Source organism: Hemicordylus capensis, chromosome 6 (assembly GCF_027244095.1).
Source record: "Hemicordylus capensis ecotype Gifberg chromosome 6, rHemCap1.1.pri, whole genome shotgun sequence".
NCBI lineage: Eukaryota > Metazoa > Chordata > Lepidosauria > Squamata > Cordylidae > Hemicordylus > Hemicordylus capensis.
In genome coordinates, this window is record NC_069662.1 from 162,852,713 (window position 1) to 162,873,095 (window position 20,383).

General features: G+C 46.5%; 1 protein-coding gene across 11 annotated transcripts in view; it reads right to left on the reverse strand.

The window, feature by feature from the left end:
- The window catches only part of CRHR2 (corticotropin releasing hormone receptor 2), a 306,121-nt gene that overhangs the window by 204,959 nt on the left and 80,779 nt on the right, over positions 1-20,383 (reverse strand). The window contains exon 1 of one of the 11 annotated variants that reach the window (XM_053265002.1): positions 18,600-18,961. The exons of 8 other annotated variants lie outside the window; for them this stretch is intronic. In XM_053265002.1, coding sequence (XP_053120977.1) covers positions 18,600-18,914 — 315 coding nt within the window. In that variant the 5' untranslated portion in view covers positions 18,915-18,961. Of the gene's footprint in view, positions 1-18,547; positions 18,962-20,383 lie in introns of those variants that run through there. 2 more of the 11 variants (XM_053265003.1, XM_053265004.1) reach the window with 2 other exon arrangements.

The following is a 20,383-nucleotide window of genomic DNA, read 5'->3' on the forward strand; positions in this document are numbered from 1 at the left end:
CAACTTCCATCATCCTGGACACAGTAGCCAACAGTGAGGGATGATGGGAGTTGTAGTACAACAACAACTGGAGGGCCAAGTTTGCCCAGCCCTGTTCTAGAGACCCTGAGGAAGAACTCTGAAGTATAACTTCACTTTCAATAAGTGAACCCTGAAGTAACTTCCACTTTCAATAAGATATATCAAAGTGCGAGGGGAGGAGGATGAAGATGACAGATAATTTCTAGGGAAAGTATGAGAAAATAGGGGCTGCCCCAGGCAAATTGGGACAGTGCATAATGTGACCAAATTCTGCTCAAAATTAGGGTCTTGTCATTAATTTTGGGGGAGTTCAGGAGATGCCATGGCAGATTGTCAAACCGACTTACAACTGTCGTCATTAGGATTATTCTTATTATTGGACCATCAATGCACCATAGTGCTTTATATGGAATAAAAGAACATGCCCTGTCCAATTCTCAGTCTCTACTGAATAGAAATCTTAAACATCGTTTGAGAAATTTCAGGATAATCATACCACAATGGATTCTATTGTTGATGCTGGGATGGCTTTCACAATGGGTAATAATGACTCTGGAATGGTGATGAGGCAAATGGAATGAACATTTCCTGGGCAGGAGACGTAGATCTTGTGCAAAGCAGTCAGAACCGGCGGTGCAAAGACATCCATACAGAAAGCAGTAATGATATTAGGGAAGAGAAAAGAATACAAATTTGATCACTTTGGACATTGGGTTCTAGTACGTGCAAGCCCGAACACAGGACTGGGTGTTCTAAATAATCCATTGACTCCAGATAAGAAATAACTTCAGAGAGTTACTGTCTACTGCAGAACTGTGGCCATTTAAACTGGAAAATCCCCCTTTTTGTTGCCCCCTGATGCCATAAAACTGTTAAATTTTATCAAAGAAAAAGAAGAGGAAAATGAAGCAGGCCTCTTATGCCTAGACATTGTGGGGCTGTTCTCACAAGCAGCCAAGACAGGGCTAAGACAGCCAAGTCAGGCTTGGCTGCATGTGAGAACCGCCAGGAGCCATTTCCTTGCCTCGGCAGCAGATCTGGCTATGAAGCCCAGATGTTAAGCAGGCTTAAGGGACTGAGCGCTCCCTTAACCCTGTTTAACTGACTGGGTGTCAGGTGGTGAGACACTGAGGAGTGCCTGCCCATCACCAGGGGGATACCCACACCACCCGGGACAGTCTGAAGAGGCTGTGGAGGTCGTGGACTTTGGCCCCAAAGTCTAGGAGTAAGAGCGCCTTTGAATGCACCAAGCAACTGGGACCTGGTCGTCTGTGGGGGAAGTAAGCTTCTGTAGACTTCCTCCCTGCATGCCCTCCCGGGTTTCTGATCGTGAGAAAGGGCCCTATATCAAATTATGAGGGTTGAAAATTGTTTTAATTCAATATTTTAATTCAATATCAAACAAATACAATCTCCAGAATTAACCCCTGCTAGGGTTGTCAACCCCGCAGAGTCAGTCTAGAGCCTCCAGGAATTGGCATTCATCTCCAGGTGGCTTTTGAAAGCAATTCTGGAGATTGTATTGGTTTGATGTTGGGAATAATATTGGGGGGGGAGGGGTGGTTTCCACAAATAGCTTATGTCAGAGTTGGCAACCCAACTCTCTGCCTCCCCTTCAACTGGGAGCACCGTATTACTCGCTTCCATTTCTAACCTGCCTCACATCTTCTGTTATTGTTATTGGGACTTGTAACATTTCTCTGTCTTGTGCCAAAAAGTTAGGAAGTTCGAGAGCAACTTGAAAAGTTCACATTTGCTAAGCATCATGTTAGCAGATCATTTGAGGGGCCATCTCAGGTATGCAAACATTTACGGTGGTTTAGAAATTCCTCTGCTAATGTCTCTTGATAGGCATACACATCCAGTAGACATGCTTAGAGTGGTATCTGCTGCTGCTTTTGTTTTGTCCTAAGGACGGCATTACATGACACAGTAAAAGCCAACATGCTGGTTTCCAGAGTTCAACAGTGAGCTCGGCTTTCAGCGGGGGGCAACATGCCGACATTGGTTGTGTCATACGAACTTGCCAATGTAAGCATGTTCCACCCAACCTTTTGTTCTAGAACCAACATCCGTAACCAAGAATTGAAGTCGGTTACAGATGTCAGGTCCAGAACCAAATGTTGGGTGTAGGGGCGTAGCAAGCTGGCCAGGGCACAAAGCGTAGCCAGGGAGCCTCCATCATGCACGCTTCCCCAGCACCCCAAGTCACATCCCCTGCGTCTGACGTCAGACGCAAGGGGGCAGGCAACATAACCCACCCAAGCCTTCCCCTCCCAGTTTCTGTGGCCAGCAGCAGTGACAGCTCACCTGTGCGGAGCGGAGCTGGGCGTAGGGCCACCCGGGGTTGCCATCCTCCTCCGTTGGGTCACTGGCGGCAGATCAGGGCTGGGCAGCCCTCCTCTGGCGGTTCCTGATGGCTGCAGCGGCCTCTCTCCGCCTCTCTTCCCTGCTCGGCTTGGTCATCCACCCCTTCCCTCTCAGCACCTCGTGCCTGGCACTCTCTCTTTTGGGCAGAAATAAGGCGGAAGCAGAAGGCGGAAGCAGCTACTTGACAGGCAGAAGGAAGCACCACAGCAGGCTGCTTAGCTTGCAGCTTGCCCAGGCAAACAGGAGAAGAGAGCAAGTCATGAGGGGAAAGGGTGGACTGGCCTTGGGGTGGCCCTCAGACCCTCCCCCCCTTGTCCATTGGACATTACAACTAACTTGGGTGGAACATGCTTAAATTGGCAAGTTCGTATGAGCTTTTGTTGTGTGAAGCCACCATAAGTTAGCTAATAAGTGGCCTAGTTTGTTTCCCTTTACAACTACTTCCTGTTTGGTAAGAGCTAGCATTTTCTTAATGCAGTTTGTAAGGTCTAACTGCTTTTTAATGTCTCAGTATTACAACAAGCAGCGTCGCAAACAAGTTTTCCTATAGAGGCCATCCAACAGTTTAATCTGTTTCATTAATTGATCTGTTTCCTTGTTTCTTTTCTTATTAATACATACTTTTTGATTAACAAAAATCCCCTTAGGTTACAGTTTTAGATTCATCTTAGATTACAACCCAGTTCATATCAAGAGTGAATTTCTCTGCTGCTGCACATTGTATTTTGTATTGATTTTATGCTTGTGTTTTAAATTTTTTAATCAGATTTTTTTTATATTTTTAGCTTAATATTTTAATTGTGTCATTTTTACAATCTTGTTTTTAAATTCTGCTGTAAACCGCCTTGGGATTGTTTTATTGAAAGGCGGTATATAAATTTAACAATAAAATAAATAAATAAATAAATATTCTGCAAGGGTCTGCAGTACAGAGCTCACCTTCTCTCCATTATAGAACAACCACAGAAGGAAGGTTTAATTGTAAAACGCCCTGAGTCATTTTGGAAGGGTGGTATAAAAATCAAATAAATAAATAAATAATAAACCGTGGACCAGGCCACCTGCTAGCATATTATCATCAAGAGGCCATTCAATCAAAGTGGGAGGTTGATCACTATAAACTAGTAGTCTAATTTTGATTCCTCTAACTTGATTTAGGAGCAAAGGCAACACAAAAAAATATACAGGAGGATCTAATATTAACCTTGGAGAACAATATTTAACCCCTTTTCCTATAGATTGCAATGGCATACAGTACATGATGAAAGATGCATTGCAAGCCTTGGTGTATTAGAAGCCGAAAATATTTTAAAGCCGCTTGGGAACAGCAGAGGAGATGAGTAGGGCTTCAAAGAGACTCAAAGTATGAAGATCTACATGTAGCAATTTCCAAATACCATAGAGCATTTACTTTGGCTCGCCTTGATGTTCTGCCTTCATCTGTCTTCGATGGAAAGTAACAAAAGATTCCCTATTCGGAACACTTTTGCCCATGCAGTGCAAAGACGATAGAGTACGTAGGGAGGGCCTCCAAAGGACGTTTTATCATATTGTAATTTTTATAGAGATTTACAGTCTAACTTAAATTGCCTTTTTTCTAACCCCTCCCCCTTTATTTCAATTAGACCACCACAGTGCATATAAGATAATCAAGGAGAGTAACTCTATATGTGAGTATAACTGACTGGACCATCAGTCTAATGTAACATGTAGAGCCTATTCCCATGCTCTCTGAAAAGAAGGCTAAGGGAGCCTAGCAGACTAATCACTTTCCAGTGATTGTTGGAACCACTGGGCTTGCAGGTGAGCCTGGTGGTTCCAAGGCGGCTAGCCCACCTCAATCCCCCTCCCCTTAAACGAAGTTAGCAGAGCAAGTGCTCCGTTAACCTTGGTTTTTTGGCTTGTGTGCCACCGCAGCACGAGGTGACACACGAGTAGGCTACAAGCAGCGTCCCAGTCTTGGGGGTCCCCAAGTGTGGGGCATCCCGGGACTACTGGGGGCCACGTGGCCCCCGATCCCCGCAGCCCCCACTGGCTCCGAGACAGAACCGGTAGTCGTGTCGGTGGCCAATCCAGCCGCCCAGGGCTGCAGGCCTGATCGCCTGTGAGGAGAGCCCCATAAAGCACTTCACACTCATCGTGTGACATGCCTCATCATGTAGCTAAGTTTTGTTTAGCCACTATTAGTGTTTGAAAACAAATAATGACAGATATTGCTGGATCGATATATTATTATTTGTTTCTGTATCTATGCACTGGTCAATGATTGTAATGAAGTCTGTCTATCTATAGACATGATGAAAGTAGAAAATACAAAACATTGTAACATATGTCCTCCACCTAGATGGTTCTTACCACCAAATCTATCCAAAAGCGAGTTTAACACACCATCAAAATCACCTCCCCAAAGATAGTCAGGTTCTGCTATGTCTCTTACTATCTGAGCAACGTCTCCCCCCACCAAAAAAAAGTCTTCTGATTTTGACCAGGTGCACAGATGCATTCTAGAGATATCACCTTCTCCAAAATTATAGGACTTTTCCAAAAGTCCTATAATTTTTTCTTTAACCCCCCCCCCAACTTGGCAAAGAGACACCTTTTAACACAGTGATTCTCTTTATTTAGCAGGGGGAGAGTAACTGGCGCTATTCACCCCCAGCACAGGACCTCCAGTGACTGTTGCTGGTGTCTATCTTACGTTTCTTTTAGATTGTGAGCCCTTTGGGGACAGGGATCCATCTTATTTATTTGTTATTTCTCTCTGTAAACCGCCCTGAGCCATTTTTGGAAGGGCAGTATAGAAATCAAATAAATAATAATAATCATGATTATTATTCAGTCTTCCACAATGGTTTGTAAATAATCCTTGAATAATACAGCTATATTGTTGTTTTTCTGGACTGAATAGCATACACACTCATTTCCTTTTTTAAATGTGAGTTTCCTAAGTGCCAATAATATTTATGTTAGAAATCCCACATTTTTCTACTTTTCTGAGGTAAAATCCTATCTATATATTTATTTCTCCTAGGCATACCCGTTGCTAATTCCATGTGTGGCAGCTCTCATGAAAGTTCACAAACTGGTGCCGATTAGTGTTGGGGACAGGGAGAAAATCAGGCTGCTGGCTGGCGGGAGCAGGCGGTGGGCTGGCCCAACCAGCGAGAATTGGCTGTTGGGCAGGTGAAAGGTGGCGGGCTTGGCTTTCCGGCCTGCCAGCCAGAAACCATGGGAGGGTGGGTGGGTGAAGAAGAAGGTTGCTCCTGCCAGCAGTGGGCGGGAACAGGTGGCAGCAGGCCGGCCCAGCCACCGGGAATTGGTGGGCAGGCAGGAGGAGGTAGGCCCATCAGCCAGAAACCGTGGGGTGGGGGGGTAGGGGGGTGAAGTGCGGGGGGAGCGGGCTGGCAAAGGAGCGGATGTTCTGTGCCCAGCCCAGCTAGTTTTAATTATTTTTCTTTTCCACACATAGCCCTGTCCATAGCCCTAAGAGAACCCAGGATTCTAGTTAGCATGAATAGCGGTCCAACTGTTGAAGAAACAAGAGTTTTCTGTAGGCTCCCATAAAATCAGGTATCCAGATTTAACAATCGGTGATTGCTGGGTTCCCTAAATGCATCCGCGTTGTGGTGGGGACTATAATGATTTCATTTTGCTCTACAGAGATGCCAGAGATGAATGTAGTAGGAATGATGGCCACAAGTCACTCCAATTGGTCATAAGAACACCCCCTCACGGAATTGGAACCTTAGAGCAGAGGTAGGAAACCTTGGCTTTCCAGCTGTTGCTGAACTACAATGCCTATCACTCCAAATTGTAGTTTATTGGGGCTAGGGATGGTGGGAGTTGTAATTCAGCCATATCTGGAGAGCCAAGGTTGTGTACCCCTGCCCTAGAGGCTGCACTAGAACCCCCTTGCATCAAAAGGCCTCCAATCCAGGAGGAATGCTTTTATGACCTCGCTTGGTGGATCAGATAGCTTATATCCAGTGATGTGGATGCGAGGCTGGCTACGTCTCTGTCTTGCACACCCTGACACTGAGACCTCCCTTTGTTTCTGGAGAGGGTGCAGAACCTGCTGGAATGAGGTGGGTCCAGATCTCACTCTCGAAATCCTTCCACCCTGTACAAAGTAGGGATGTGCACAAAACTGGTTTTGCCAATTCGGCTCAAATCTGAACCAGTTTCGAGCTGGCCCAGTCCAGTTTTTTATACCTTCAAGCTGGACCTAGTTCGGGCCCAGTTCAGGCCTCTGTGCAGGCGTGGAGGTCATTCAAATGGCTCTGACCATTTGTGTGATCATGCAATCTGTGAGGTCACACAATTGGCTTCTGCACATGTGTGGAGGCCATTTTAGTGACTTCTACGCCTGCCCAGAGGCCCAAACCAGGTCCAAACCAGCTTTGCCTACCCTTGGGGGAGGCCAACGGGGGTGGGGAGAGTCGCTGCCATCCTCCCCCCACAGCTGCCTCTGGCGGCACTTGTAAATACTTTCTTTTGCCCCTCCCACCTGCTCTATCTTTAGGAAAGGCCCCCCTGCCCCCATTTACTGGTAAAGGGAAATCCTCACCGGATTCCCCTTTACCCGTAGAGTTCCGAGCTGGTTCGGTTCAAACCGGGCCTGATTTGGTTCGAACGCAGACCGGCTGAGACCCGAGCCGGCTCGCACACACCTAGTCCAAAGCTGTGATTCCACTACAGATTCCAATGAGGCATATCTCCACCTCATCCGTATTTGGAACAGAACAAGGATGCTCATCCTTGGGTCCCCAGTTGATTTTCCCCATTCAAGCTGACCCACTCTGTCATTCTCAGTGGCTAGTGTCACTGGGGATGGTGGGAGCTGTAGTCCAAGAGCATCTGGGGACCCAGGTTTGAGAACCCTCTGAAATAGAGAGTTTTGAAATGTCTGAGTAAGAAAACTAGAATTCAGGAAAAGGCTCTTTCTTTTAAAAAAATGGGAGAAATCATCAGGAAATTGGAGCATGCAGGACTAAGCCGTTACTAGAAGGCCCTGTGGAGCTGCGCCAGAGTGAAAAGATGTAGAACGCAATCTGAACAGCCTGCAGGCCAGCTACTTGTAAAAAAGACAGCTCCCCTAATTAGCAGAATGTGCTCTGTAACCAGTTCATTCGAAAATAGCTCCAGGAACAAAGTTTTTCCTATAAATGTGCTTGCTTTTCCACCACCTCATTACAACCTGCACCATCAAGGAAAAAAAAAATATGTTCAAACATTCTTCATCAAAGAGAAATGGAAGATTGATTCTGCTCATATTTGCATTAATGTGTTCCTGAAACAACACACACCTCTGGTCCCCGTTTGATGCTGGGTGCTCCAGTTTCTGCTTTTCAGACAGATTTCATTTCAGTTTTTCTCGTTATCCCCACATATAAAATTTATTCACTTCTGATTACAGTGAAACGTTAGGTGGAGAATGTATCAGCCAGTAGCAGGTTCCTCAGCATTTTAGTGGCTAAATTCTCAGAGTGAGGATGGGCAGAATATATTAAAGCTGGTAGGCAGCTTTTCGGTGCCTCCACCGCTTTGGGAATCAATATTCATTTTTCTCACTGGGAAAACCATGGGGGATGGGCGGTTCAGCAGACAGAGTGGGTTCAGCTTGAATGGGGAAAAGCAAGCTGTAGAGGGTGCCTCTTGGCTAGCATCTGTGACCTCACCAACCCATCTCACCCATCTCTTAAATCCCCAAGCAGTTTTGCAACTGCTCTAGCTTGCTATGGCTTGATGCTGCTGGAGCACCAGGATGGTAAATCAGGTTGTAGGGAATTTGGGGGGGTGTAGGAGGGCATGGGAGGCAGGCCAAATTCAGATGGGGATCAGATCAGTAATCAGTGGAGCTATAGCCTGACTTATGGAAAATAGCCAGAGGTGCTCTTACCCCCGGACTTCGGGGGCAAAGTCCAGGGCCTCCATAGCTCCTGGGGACCCCCAAATCCTCTTTAGTATGTCCCAGGTGATGTGGTCGCCTGGCTGAGCATGATGATACTTAATTTGTGGGGGGAGGGGCCAAAGGCCTTTAGGTCCAGGCTCCAACATTACCTAGGTGCACCTCTGGAAATAGCTCCACTTCTTTCTGATCCCAATCTGAATCAAGCCAAATCTGGCTTATCCATCAATAGGGGTGAGCTAGATGCCCACAAACAAGGTAGGAACAAAACAGCCTTCTGGGATTTGTCCCCAGCATCTGTTATACTGTCTTTGAACATGAAGGTTCCATTCAACGACCATGGCTAATAGCTTATACTCTGCAAAATTGTCCCATCCCCTTTTGAAGCACCAAAGCCAGGAGCCATCACTTCGTCTTGTGGAAGGGAATTCTACCAGCTAATTATGTGTCATTCAGCAATCCCTGGTCTCCAGGCCTCTGTCTTGAGAACTGAATGACCCCGGAAAACATAGAAGTTTCATGTGTATGCAAGCACACATGCACAGATGCATGAATGCACATTCAAAATAATAAATAAAATCATTAATGTATGGGGTTTTCAAACTAAGGTGCCCAGACATTATTGGACCACAACACCCATCATTCCCTGCCATGACCATTGTGGCTGGGAATCATGGGAGTTGTAGTCCAACACATGGGGACCCAAAATGGAGAACCCCTGCATTAAGATCTTGGCAGCACCTCTGTAGAAAACACACATGTGGAAAAGCACCATTCCTTTTTTCTTGTGAGTTATACTTTCCTCTGACCTCTTTCCTTCCAATGATTTTAGCTGCCTAACCTACCTTTAAAACTAGTACAGCAATTCCAGAAAGGAGGCTGACACTGAAACGCTGCTGTGAGGAAAAACAATTTGCTTTTTTCTATCTGTCTAGCACAGCTGCAGCAAGGGATAGATGTACGAAAGAAAGAAACAAATTTCTAAGTCACAAATCCATAAATGAATATAATCACTAGGAGATTTTAGAAAGTTTTCCTTGGATATTTATTTTATTTATTTCTAATGTCTGAGCCCTGCTTTCAACACCAGTGATCAAAGCAGCTTACAAAACAACACAAGAATAAAAAGAATATAAAGTTTTTTTAAAAAACCCAGACCTTCACTCAAAAATACAGCAGAGCTAAAGTCCAGGATAAAACAGTGAACCAACACCAGAGATCAACACTTTTAAAAAGCCCTCTGGAATAAAAAGCTTTCAGCAATCCTCTGAAGATGAAAACAGAGGGAGCCTATTGGATCTCTGTCGCTACAGTGTTACAATACACAGAAAAATTAAAACAATTTCAGAGCATAAAACAATTACACAACTTAAAATTAGTTTTAATTAAAAGCCTGAGAAAACAGGTGTCTCTTAAGGACCTCTCTATCTCATAATATATGCATCACATATCTGAAATCTCCAGTTAAAAGAACCAGGCAGCAGGAGATGGGAAAGAGCCTTCTCCGCCCGAGATCCAAGGTAACTGCTTCCAGACAGAGTAGACAACACCGGACTAGATGGACTAATGGTCTTACTCAGGGTTAGCCAACTTCCTGTGTTCCTATGTGAGTGGACCAAGCTCAGGCAAGGATACTGCAGCCTAGATAGTGCCCTTGAGTCACTGAGCTTGAGGAAGCTTGAGGCTGTTGGTTTGTATCTTGGTTTGCATACAAAAGGGCCCATCTCAAGGTAGTTTCTATTAAGACCAGGAAAATTTCTCAGGGGCTTTCTGCATAACCCACCATCCACCTCTGGACAGGTCACTACAAAGTTCTGGTATAGGGGCTGTAGCTCAGTGGTTCTGCTTGGCGTGCAGAAAGTTCCAGGTTCCCTCCCAGAAAGGGCTGAGAGAGACTCCTGCCTGAAACTTGGAGAGACGCTGCCGTGCCCGTCAGTGTAGACAATATTGAGTTAGATGGACCAAGGGTCTGACTCGGTAGAAGGTAGCTTCTTGTGCTCCTGGACTGTAGACACCCTGGTGGGGTCTGCACGTTGGGTAGGCAGGACCTAACCCAATGCTACATGAGTTATATTGCAGAAACATGGTGGAACAGTAAGAACCAGTGGGACACTGTTATCCCTGGATATAAACTCTATAGAAAGGATAGGGAGGGGAGGATGGGGGTGGAGTAGGGTATGTTAAAGAAGGGATGGAATCTAACAAGCTAGAACATGGAGGAGAAAGACTGGTCCTCCACAGAAACTCTGTGGGTGACAATGCAACGCCTGCAAGGAAATGTGTTACTAGGGATGTGCTATCACCCTTCTGACCAAAATGCTGACAGTGACTGAGAGTTGCAGAAGGAAATTGGGGAGGCATCAAAGAGAGACAAAGCTGTAATAATGGGTGACTTCAGTTACCCACACAAAATGGGTAAATTCACATTTACAAAGAGGCCAAATTTCTAGATATGCTGAATGACTGTGCCCTAGAACGGTTGGTCATGGAACCAACCAGAGAGAAGGAGACCTGGGACTTAATCCAGAATGATGCACAGGACCTGGTGTTAGATGTCAGTGTAATGGACCCTTGAGGGAACAGTGACCATAGTGTGATCAAATTCAGCATATATGTGAGGAGAGAATAAAGTCTAACAGAGATACTTTGAACTTCAGAAGAGGAAACTTATCTAAAACGAGGAGTTTGGTGAAAAGAAAACTGAAAGGCAAAATCAGGAGCATCACTTCACTCCAGAATGCATGGAGTTTACTCAAAACCACAATAATAGAAGCCCAGTTAGAATGTATACCACAAAGGAGGAAAGGTACCACCTAGTCCAGAAGGATGCCAGTGTGGCTAACAAGGGGAAGAAAATTTCCTTCAGAAAATGAAAGACCTGCCCAAATAAAGAGAACAGAAAGGAACACAAACTCTGACAAAAGAAATGCAAGGAGACAGTAAGGGAGGTGAAAAGAGAGTTTGAAGACCATTTAGCTAAAAGCATCAAAGGGAATAACAAAAACCTATCTACATACAGCAGGGAACCTGCCATAGAGGTGGTTGGTTTGATAGATGATGAGGGAGTGAAAGGGATTATTAAGGAGGATATGGAGATTGCAGAGAAGCTGAAGGAGTTCCTTGCATCTGGCTTCATGGTGGCGAATACTGAACTGGGCTTCTCAGGGACAGAGGCTAAGGAACTGAGTCAGATAGAGGTGACGAGAGAGGATGTTCTAAATGGTCTTGAAAAACTAAAAACTAACAAATCGGCAGGGCCAGATGGCATCCACCCAAGAGTCCTTAAAAAACGCAAATGTGAAATGGCCAGCCTCCTTGCAAAAATATATAACTTATTCCGACAATCAGGCTCTGTACCAGAGGACTACGCCTTCCCGGCAGACAATCCTGGGAGAGTTGCTGGGGGCATGAATCATGAATCATGCACCCAGACAGTCCACAGCTGCCACAGAGGCGAGGGAGTCCACAAAGGAGTGGGGGCTGAGATGCATCATCCCAGCCCCCAGTGCCAGCCAGGAGCCCAGCAGTGTCTCAGCACTGGCTGCAAGCAGCCGGTGCTGGCACACAAGCAGTTAGACAAGTTTAAGGGTGCAAGTGCGTCCTCTAGCTCGGCTAACTGGTGGGCTTCTTTGGTGGGTGTGCCACCAAGGCACTGCTGGGATCCATGCAGAGCCTGGGCTTGGCTGCTTGGTAGAACAGCCTCATTGGCTACTAGTCGGAGGGCTATAGGCCACCACCAGCCTCAGAGGCAGGATGCCTCTCAATACCAGTTGCAGGAGAGTAACAGGAGGAGAGAGGGCATGCCCTCAGCTCTTGCCTATGGGCTTCCCAAATGCATCTGGTGGGTCACTGTGTGAAACAGGACGCTGGACTAGATAAGCCTTGGGCCTGATCCAGCAGAGCTGTTCTTATATACTCCCCAACCCGCTTTGCTTTGGGATTTGCCATTTGCCTCAGTCATCTGCAAGGTCAAGTTTCTGTTTACTTTTCAGTTGACTGTATTTATTTTAGCATTTTACATTATGTACACAATCTGCTTCGAGTGCAACAGATTGGAGCTGGCATCGGAAAGCCTCTCAGTAATTTAATAAACTCTCTAAGCAAACCATCTCAGGGAAAACAGTTATCAAAAGGAAGGGGAAGCAGGCGGGTCAATGACGTGGAAATCTGCTCCACTTGTCCAGCGGATGGAATCTTTGGACTGACCCGTCTGCTTCCGTATCAAAGCCTCAATGACGAGAAAGAGTTTTATTTATTTATTTTATTTTTACATTTCTATACCGCCTTTCGTTAAAAGAAAACCCCAAGGAGTTCTGGATATATCCCCAGCTCTGTCGGTGCTTCTGTCATATTCTTGGAGACAGAAAGTAAAAACATGCAGACAGACAGCAAGCAATTCATTCTTTCGTCTGGTTTAAATCCAGACCACCCAGCGTGGCACATCTCTGGTCCCACACCCAGAAAGAAGAGGTGAGACACAGAAAGTGGACTAACTTTGGACCACAAGTTTATTGACTAATTAAAAGGATCTGCAAGGGACAAATCAACCAACTCGGCTTTTTACAGGAACATAGCAAACTGCCTTTTACCCAGCCAGACCATTGGTCCATCTAGATCAATACTGTCTGCACCAGGGGTAGGCAACCTGGCCTCTCCAGTTGTCGTTGAACAAAAACTCCCATCACCCCAAAGCCACAATAAATTGCATTTATTTAACCCCAGTTAACTGAGCAAGAGAGACCTTTTAAAGTGGTGATTGTCTTATATTTAGCAGGGGGAGAGCAACTGGCACTATCCAACCCCAGCACACCATCCCTCCAGTGGCTGTTGCCTTATGTCTCTTTTTAGATTGTAAGCCAGGGGGCCACCTTATTGATGCATTATTTATTTCTCTATGTAAACTGCTTTGGGAACTTTGGAGGAAGTGTGGTATATAAATATCTGTAGTAGTAGTAAATTGTGGCTGGAGATGATGGGAGATGTTGTTCAGTCACATCTGGAGACGCAAAGTTGCCTACCCCTTGTCTATACTGGCTGGCAGCAACTCTTCACAGTTTCTGGCAAGAGCCTTCCTACTGATGCCAGGGGTCAAACCTGGGCCTTCTGCAATGGCTCCATCCACAGACACAAGCTGTAGCGTGGGTCCTCCTCCTGGGTTGACACGACATCACCAGTGCACCTTCCTCCCCTTTTCAGTTCCAAGCTTTCCTGGACTGGACTGGAGGAGAGCTGGTCTTGTGGTAGCAAGCATGACTTGTCCCCTTTGCTAAGCAGGGTCTGCCCTGGTTGCATTTGAATGGGAGACTTGATGTGTGAGCACTGGAAGAGATTCCCCTTAAGGAATGGAGCTGCTCTGGGAAGAGCAGAAGGTTCCAAGCTCCCTCCCTGGCAGTATCTCCAAGATAGGACTGGGAGAGACTCCTGCCTGCAACGTTGGAGAAGCCGCTGCCAATCTTTGAAGACAATACTGAGCTAGATGGAGTAATAGTTTGACTCGGTAGAAGGCAGCTTCCTGTGTTCCTATGACTGCTCCCACCTCCTTTTTGCCACACAGCTATTAGTGGCAGGGAGGTCTCACTCCCCATCAAGGCCCAAGGCTCTGAGTTAGCAAGGCAGGAAATCCTCCAGAAGGGGCTCTGCTCCTCAGCCCCCCAAGCCCATAAGCCCCCAAACCCATAAGCCCCAAGAAAATGATTCATGGAAATCCCCTTTCCGACATACTGGTGCTGCTGGATACTCACCAACAGTTTCCACCTGGTGATCCTTCTGCACCCACACTAACCTTGTGTTGTGACAAAAGAACCAGGGCTTGTTCACCTGACCAAATGGGGAAGAGCTGGAGGGAAGGCAAGATCCTACCTTCCTGCTTCCAGATTAGCAGAGCCTGTTCATGGTTCTGCCACTCATGCGCCCACACGAATGGTGCAAGTGACCTCCATAGCTGAGCTTGGGAGGGGGAGCACCTCCAGTATCCCACAATGCACCATGCAAGCGGCAGAGAGGCAGCCCTCAGTACAGCTACAGTGCTCCTCTCCTTGGCTTTGCAAACCTCAGAACTTTATGGTAAACATGGCCACTGCCCATTTGGGAGCTGTTTAAGAGTTTTGAAGGCACAGACAACCGAGGGAGAAGTACGGCAGGCTCTGTTTTCCTCCTACCTTGCTTTGAGCCTGGATAGCCGATCTGGGCTACCCAGGCTTGGAGCTGCTGGATTGGGAGGACTCCCCATGCCCCAGACAACTAGAGGGATTCCCGAGTTAACTCTCTCCTGCCCACGAATCTCTGGTCGTGATGGAGCTCAGCCCTCTACTCTGTCCAAAGGTACAACTGCTTCCTAATGAGACTTTCTGCAATCTATGCTGCAGAGAAGGCAAAACAACAACAACTGCAAAACGCCTACCACAGGTTGATCTGAGTGAAAAGGAAACATCCTTATTCAGCCCAGCTAATTCTGCACTGAGCTTAGAATGGGTTGCTGATGTGAAGACAAAGAGAGTCACTGGTAGTGGGGGGACGGGCTTGGTGATCCAAGTCCAGCCTGCCTCTGGGTACCTCCCTCACCCTGAGGTTGCATGCAGTTTCAATCGCCTGCACTACTAGCACCCTGCCTCCGTATTGGGGATGGATGCGACTCTGCACCCTGCATATGGAGCTGTGGGTAGAAGGAACATTATTTAGAGGAGAGGCAGGCAACCATTGGAGGGCTACAGACCACCTCCAGCCTCAGAGGCAGGATGCCTCTGAATACCAGTTGCAGGGGAGTAGCAGCAGGAGAGAGGGCATGCCCTTAACTCCTGCCTGGAGGCTTCCAGCGGCATCTGGTGGGCCACTGTGTGAAACAGGATGCTGGACTAGATGGGCCATCCTGGGTGTGATCCAGCAGGGCTGCTCTTACGTCCTTATGTTCCAACCTTGGCTCTCCAGCTGTTGTAGAACCACCACTCCCATCACCCCAACCAAAATTTATTGTGGCTGAGGATGGTGGGAGTTGTTGTTCAACACCAGTTGGAGAGCCAAGATTGCCTACCCCTGATTTAGAGCAAGCTGTTGTATTTACCTGTATAGAAGATGACTCTGGATTCAAGATGACCCCCTTAAAAAATGCAGGTGAAATACAGGTATTTACTCAAATGAGAGAGTACTCTGAATTTAAGACAATCCCCCAACTTTTAACAGGGGAGAATTTGAAAACAAATGAACATATCTTCGAGTAAATATTTACCTTAAAGTAAATACGCATTGATCTTCCCAGACCAGTCTGGCCAAGGAACAGAAAAGATTTGCACTACTTATCAACAGATTTTCTGTAGGCCAGGAGTGGTCAAACTTGGGTCCCAAGATGCTGGGACTACAACTTCCATCACCCTCAGCCACAAGGGCCAAAGGACCCAAGAACCGCTGCTCCCAGGCTGTTCTTCAGGCTGTTCCTGAAAGCAAGTGAAAACATCTTTTGTGTCCACAAGCTTCACTGAACATTGAGCCCCCTCCCCTTCTTTCCAGCCCCACTTTCTCATACCATCTTTTCCTCTCTGTCTTTCCCTCTAAGGTCGAAAGGCCTGGAGAGCAGGGAGGAAGGAGGGAGGGAGGGCGGCAGAGGGGAGGGGAAGGCTAGTCAAATTCACCTTCCCCCCAGATAATGCCTGCAAAGTTGCTGGGAGCGCAGACTGTGCTCCTAGACAATCCATGCTGCAGGTCTGCAGCACGAAGCTCTGAAGGCTGGGACAACATGTCCTGGCCTCTGGAGATCCCACAATGCACTGCATGACTCACACAATGCATTGGAGTATTCCCCCGGGAGACAGGTGCTTGAGGTGCTCTAGGTGCCCATCTCTGTGTCCGCTGGACACATAGCCCCTCCGATGGTTTCCCCTGGCTCCCTTCCTTTTGCCCCCTCCTCAGCCCCAAGAAACAGCAGACTGTGTGAAGCTCTTCTTGGACTGCAGCCACATAGGATCTTGCTGCTCGCATCTGCTTCTGTAACTGCTGTTCTGCTTTAATGCATGGGAATGAAATCTAGTTGCACATATTGGAAGTGTTGGAGGGCACATATTTGTCACAAAGAGCTGCTAAACATGCTTCTCATTGCCCTTTGTTTTTCAAACCAAGAGCATAGCAGAAGACCCTAAAAACCCCTTCCGTTTTCTTTTCATTTCAGATCTTTATAGCAGAATTAATTGCCAACAGAGAGGTGGAGTTAGGGATTATGCTTAAAGCAGGTTGTGCTAACAACATGTACAACTTTCATTCACCTGAGAAGATATGTTTGATTTCCCTTCTCTCCTGAATTAGCAACATCCTTACATTGCACAATCAGTACACAAGGGAGGCCCTTATGCAATTTTTTTTAAAAAATGCAAATCTATATTTCATCTCTGTGCATTAAAGCAGGGCAGTGGTTAGATTTTTGTACTTATTTGTTTCTAGGATTTATTTATTTTTAACCCTTAATATAATGAGCACCTTCTCCTATGTGTGATACTTTGTGCATTCTGTTCAACATTAGAGGTACAGATCTGGGTGCCTCTGAAAAATGAAGTTCAGTGGATGTCCACTAAGAGCAGATCCTTTTCAGTAGCGGCACCAGCTTTGTGGAATGCTTACTTTAGAGAGCCCTGTCACACTCCAGCATTCTACAACTTCAGTTGCCAGGTCAAAACCTGGCTATTTTAGAAAGCCTCTAGACTAAGCTGATCTGTAGTAAGCTGCCTCTTGAAGAGTCAAACCCAGGAGGCCTCACGATGAAAAGGCCATGTGAGTGACAGGAACTGTTTCAGTTTTGCAATGGATGCCTGTGTATGATTGGGGTTGTTGGCTTGTTTGATCTCCTCCGCGATCTAGGATATTCTATCTGAATATCCTAAACCCAGAAAGACTAGAAACTAGAGACAGTCATTCAGGTAAGATATGCTAATCTTTTGTCACCAATATAAGTTTTTTTAACCAGGATTTTTCAGTGCATTATTAGTAATACATAGTTCTGGGATCAGAGAAGTCTGCTGCAGAACTCACACATCCAGTAGATTTTGCCTTGCTAGATTTGGGTCGGCTTTTAATTTTGCTGGCTGTCTAGATCTTAACTGCTGTGATTTTCTGCTGTTTTTCACAGTTTACAATATTCTCCACTGTTTTATTGCAGTACCTAGAGTCACTGTTTCATTTTTTATTTTTTGATCAGTTGTCCTTAATGTGGTTATTTATTCTGAGTTGCTTTCAATAAGAAAAAGCCAGAGACACATTTTCAAACTAAAACCAGCGAATCACTATCCCACTTTTCAACAGAGGCAAATTCCCATGCGGAGAACAACAACAAAATAAACATACTACAAATACAGCAATTAACAATACAGGAGGAACACCAAAAGTTAAGAAAAAAAACCACAGAGAAAATACTATAAACACTGCAGATTAAACAGCAGGTGGAATCTGAAAGAATAAAATCAGAAAAAGCCTGATGTTGTTGGACTTCAGATTCCATAATCCATAATAAGGCCCTGCTGCCCATTAAGATCCTAAGGGGAGGTCCGGTTACAGTTGCCACTGGCTTGGTTGGTGACTACTCAAAATCGGGCCTTTTCTAGGGTTGCCCCGGGACTTTGGAATGTGCTTCTTAACAAAATTAGAGCCTCCCCTTCTCTGGATGTTTTTAAGAATAATCTGATAACATACCTGTTTAATCGGGCTTTTAATTCATAGTTTTAAAGCAAGTTTTAGAGGGTTTTATCTATATTTTAAATTGCTTCAATTGGGTTAAATGTTTTAATTGTTGTGTTTTTAGATTGTGAACTGCCCGGAGATTTGCACATGGGGTGGTATAGAAATGCACTAAATAAGTAAAAATAATAATCCCTAGCCATAACGGGCTATGGCTTTATGGGAGTTGTAGTCCAGCAATGTCTGGACACCCAAGTTTGAGAACCCCTGGCCTAGACAAATAAAAAGGTATTAAGCTGGCATCTAAAACTGAACAGAAAAGGCACCAGGCAGCAGGCCTCTGGCGGGGAGCCTTAACCCAAAAGATCCTCCCGCCGATCACCAGCCTCTGATGGCCGAGGCACCTGGAGGGATATCTTAGGCAAAGCTCTGAACACTCGCAGAGGCTTTTTATGTCAGCAGACGTGAACAGCACGGCCCTACTCAGATGCTGCAGCTGCGGCAGCAAAAGCTCCTTTGCAGACGGGTTCTGGGGGGAAATCTACTACAGCACCAATTCAGCAAGAAAGGATAACAGAGCCGCTGCTGCCATCTCACCTCCAAGCCTAGCAACAGCCATTCATGCTTTTATCATCTCAAGGCCAGGTACCTGGAAGATGTTCGTCGCAGGGCCATCCTTGCAAACCACTCCACGCCTCGACTGGCACAGAATGTGGCGAGCTGCTTCCTGGCGGGGGTGGGGAGGGCTGCTTCCACAGCTGCGACCGCATAGCACTGGTGGGATGTTAAAAGCCTGGCCTGTTTGGCTGCAGGGTGGCTGGGATTCGAGTCCAGGAGCACAGGGGAGAGTCCGGAGGCAAACGCCTGCCAGGGCTGGGACCCTTGGGAGTGTGGTCCTAGGAGCTGGAGCAGAGGAAGGGCGGCCTTTGTCCCACCTTCGAGCAGGGTGAAGCCTCTGCTTCATTACAGGGAAGCCGGTGAGACCAGATCGGACTCCGACCGTGGCTCTTGTTTCTGCACAGAGAAAGCTTTAGACCGGTTGAGGCACATGGAATGACTAAGGCTGCTGAGTTGGATGCCTCCAAGCACGTGAGATTTCGGAGGCGGGTCCTAGTGATGTCATGAAGCAGGGTCGGATGACGTCATACGACAATTGGGGTGTGCAAACAGGTTCGATGAACGTGTTCAACTTCGAACAAGTTCGATTCAACTGTTCGGGGTCTAACCAAACCACCCCCTATTCGGTCCGACCCTGGACTGAACTCCCCTTCTGGGGGTTTCACAAGGGTTTTTTTAAACTTTTTTTTTTACACTTACCCCCTCCAGGGGAGTTGTCCAAGGTGGTGGTGTGGGGGTCCACGAAGGTTTCCCCTCCCCCCGCCAGTCTCCCTTATTCTGGCCTCCCTTATTCCAGTTTTTGGCCTCCCCACTCTGCGCAGTAGCCATTTTGGAGGCTGCCATGCCTGCAGAATAGGCCTCTGCATGACCAGTTAAAACACAGCTCCTCCATCACAGAAAACACAACTGTTTCTCAGGGGAGATAATTAGATCTTCTGATAATGGGATCAACTCCTCCCCCAAATGTATGTGTCTGGGAATCTGGTCCACCTTTCCTTCAATTATGGACTGGAGAGGAGCAAAGAAATCATCCACATTTTCTCAGTGCTAACAAACCACATAAACCACAAGTTAGTAAAATGTGAAGCACCCAACATTATACTGTAGAAAGGATTTAATAAAGAGATTTAAGAAAGCCAAATTTTCATGAATTTCAATTTTTGTGTCAAAATTTTGAGGATGGAGCTAACCCATAGGGTACAACTCAGAAAAGCTCATAAAAACAGCTCTGCTGGATCAGGCTCAAGGCCCATCTAGTCCAGCATCATGTTCCCCACAGTTGCCCATGAGATGCCTCTGAGAAGCCCACAGGCAAGAGGTGAAGGCATGCCTCTCTCCTGCTCTTGCTCCCCTGCAACTGGTCTTCAGAAGCATCGTGCCCTTGAGGCTGGAGGTGGCCTATAGCCATCAGAACAGTAGTCACTGATAGACCTGTTCTCCATGAATTTGTCTAAGCCCTCTTTAAAGCCACCCAACTAGTGGCCACTGCCAAATCCTTCGGCTCCTGAGCCTTGAGAACAAGAGAGCTCTGCAATCCCAGAGCTCATCTGACTAAGCTCAGTAAAAAAACCCTGTCGAAATGAGCCAAAGCAGGGCTTCCCAAGGAGGCTCCCCAGACGGACTACAACTCCCATCATCCATTGTGGTCGCCAAGATGTCCATGGTTGACATGTCACCCAATGCACTCTCAGCGTGTCCTTTTATTGCATGAGGGCCAGTTCATCAGGACCGCTGTTCACCTGAATAATTTAAACAGGTATTGGGAGTGTGTGGTAAGGGGCAATTCAGGCGAACAGCCCCCCACATGATAAAGGG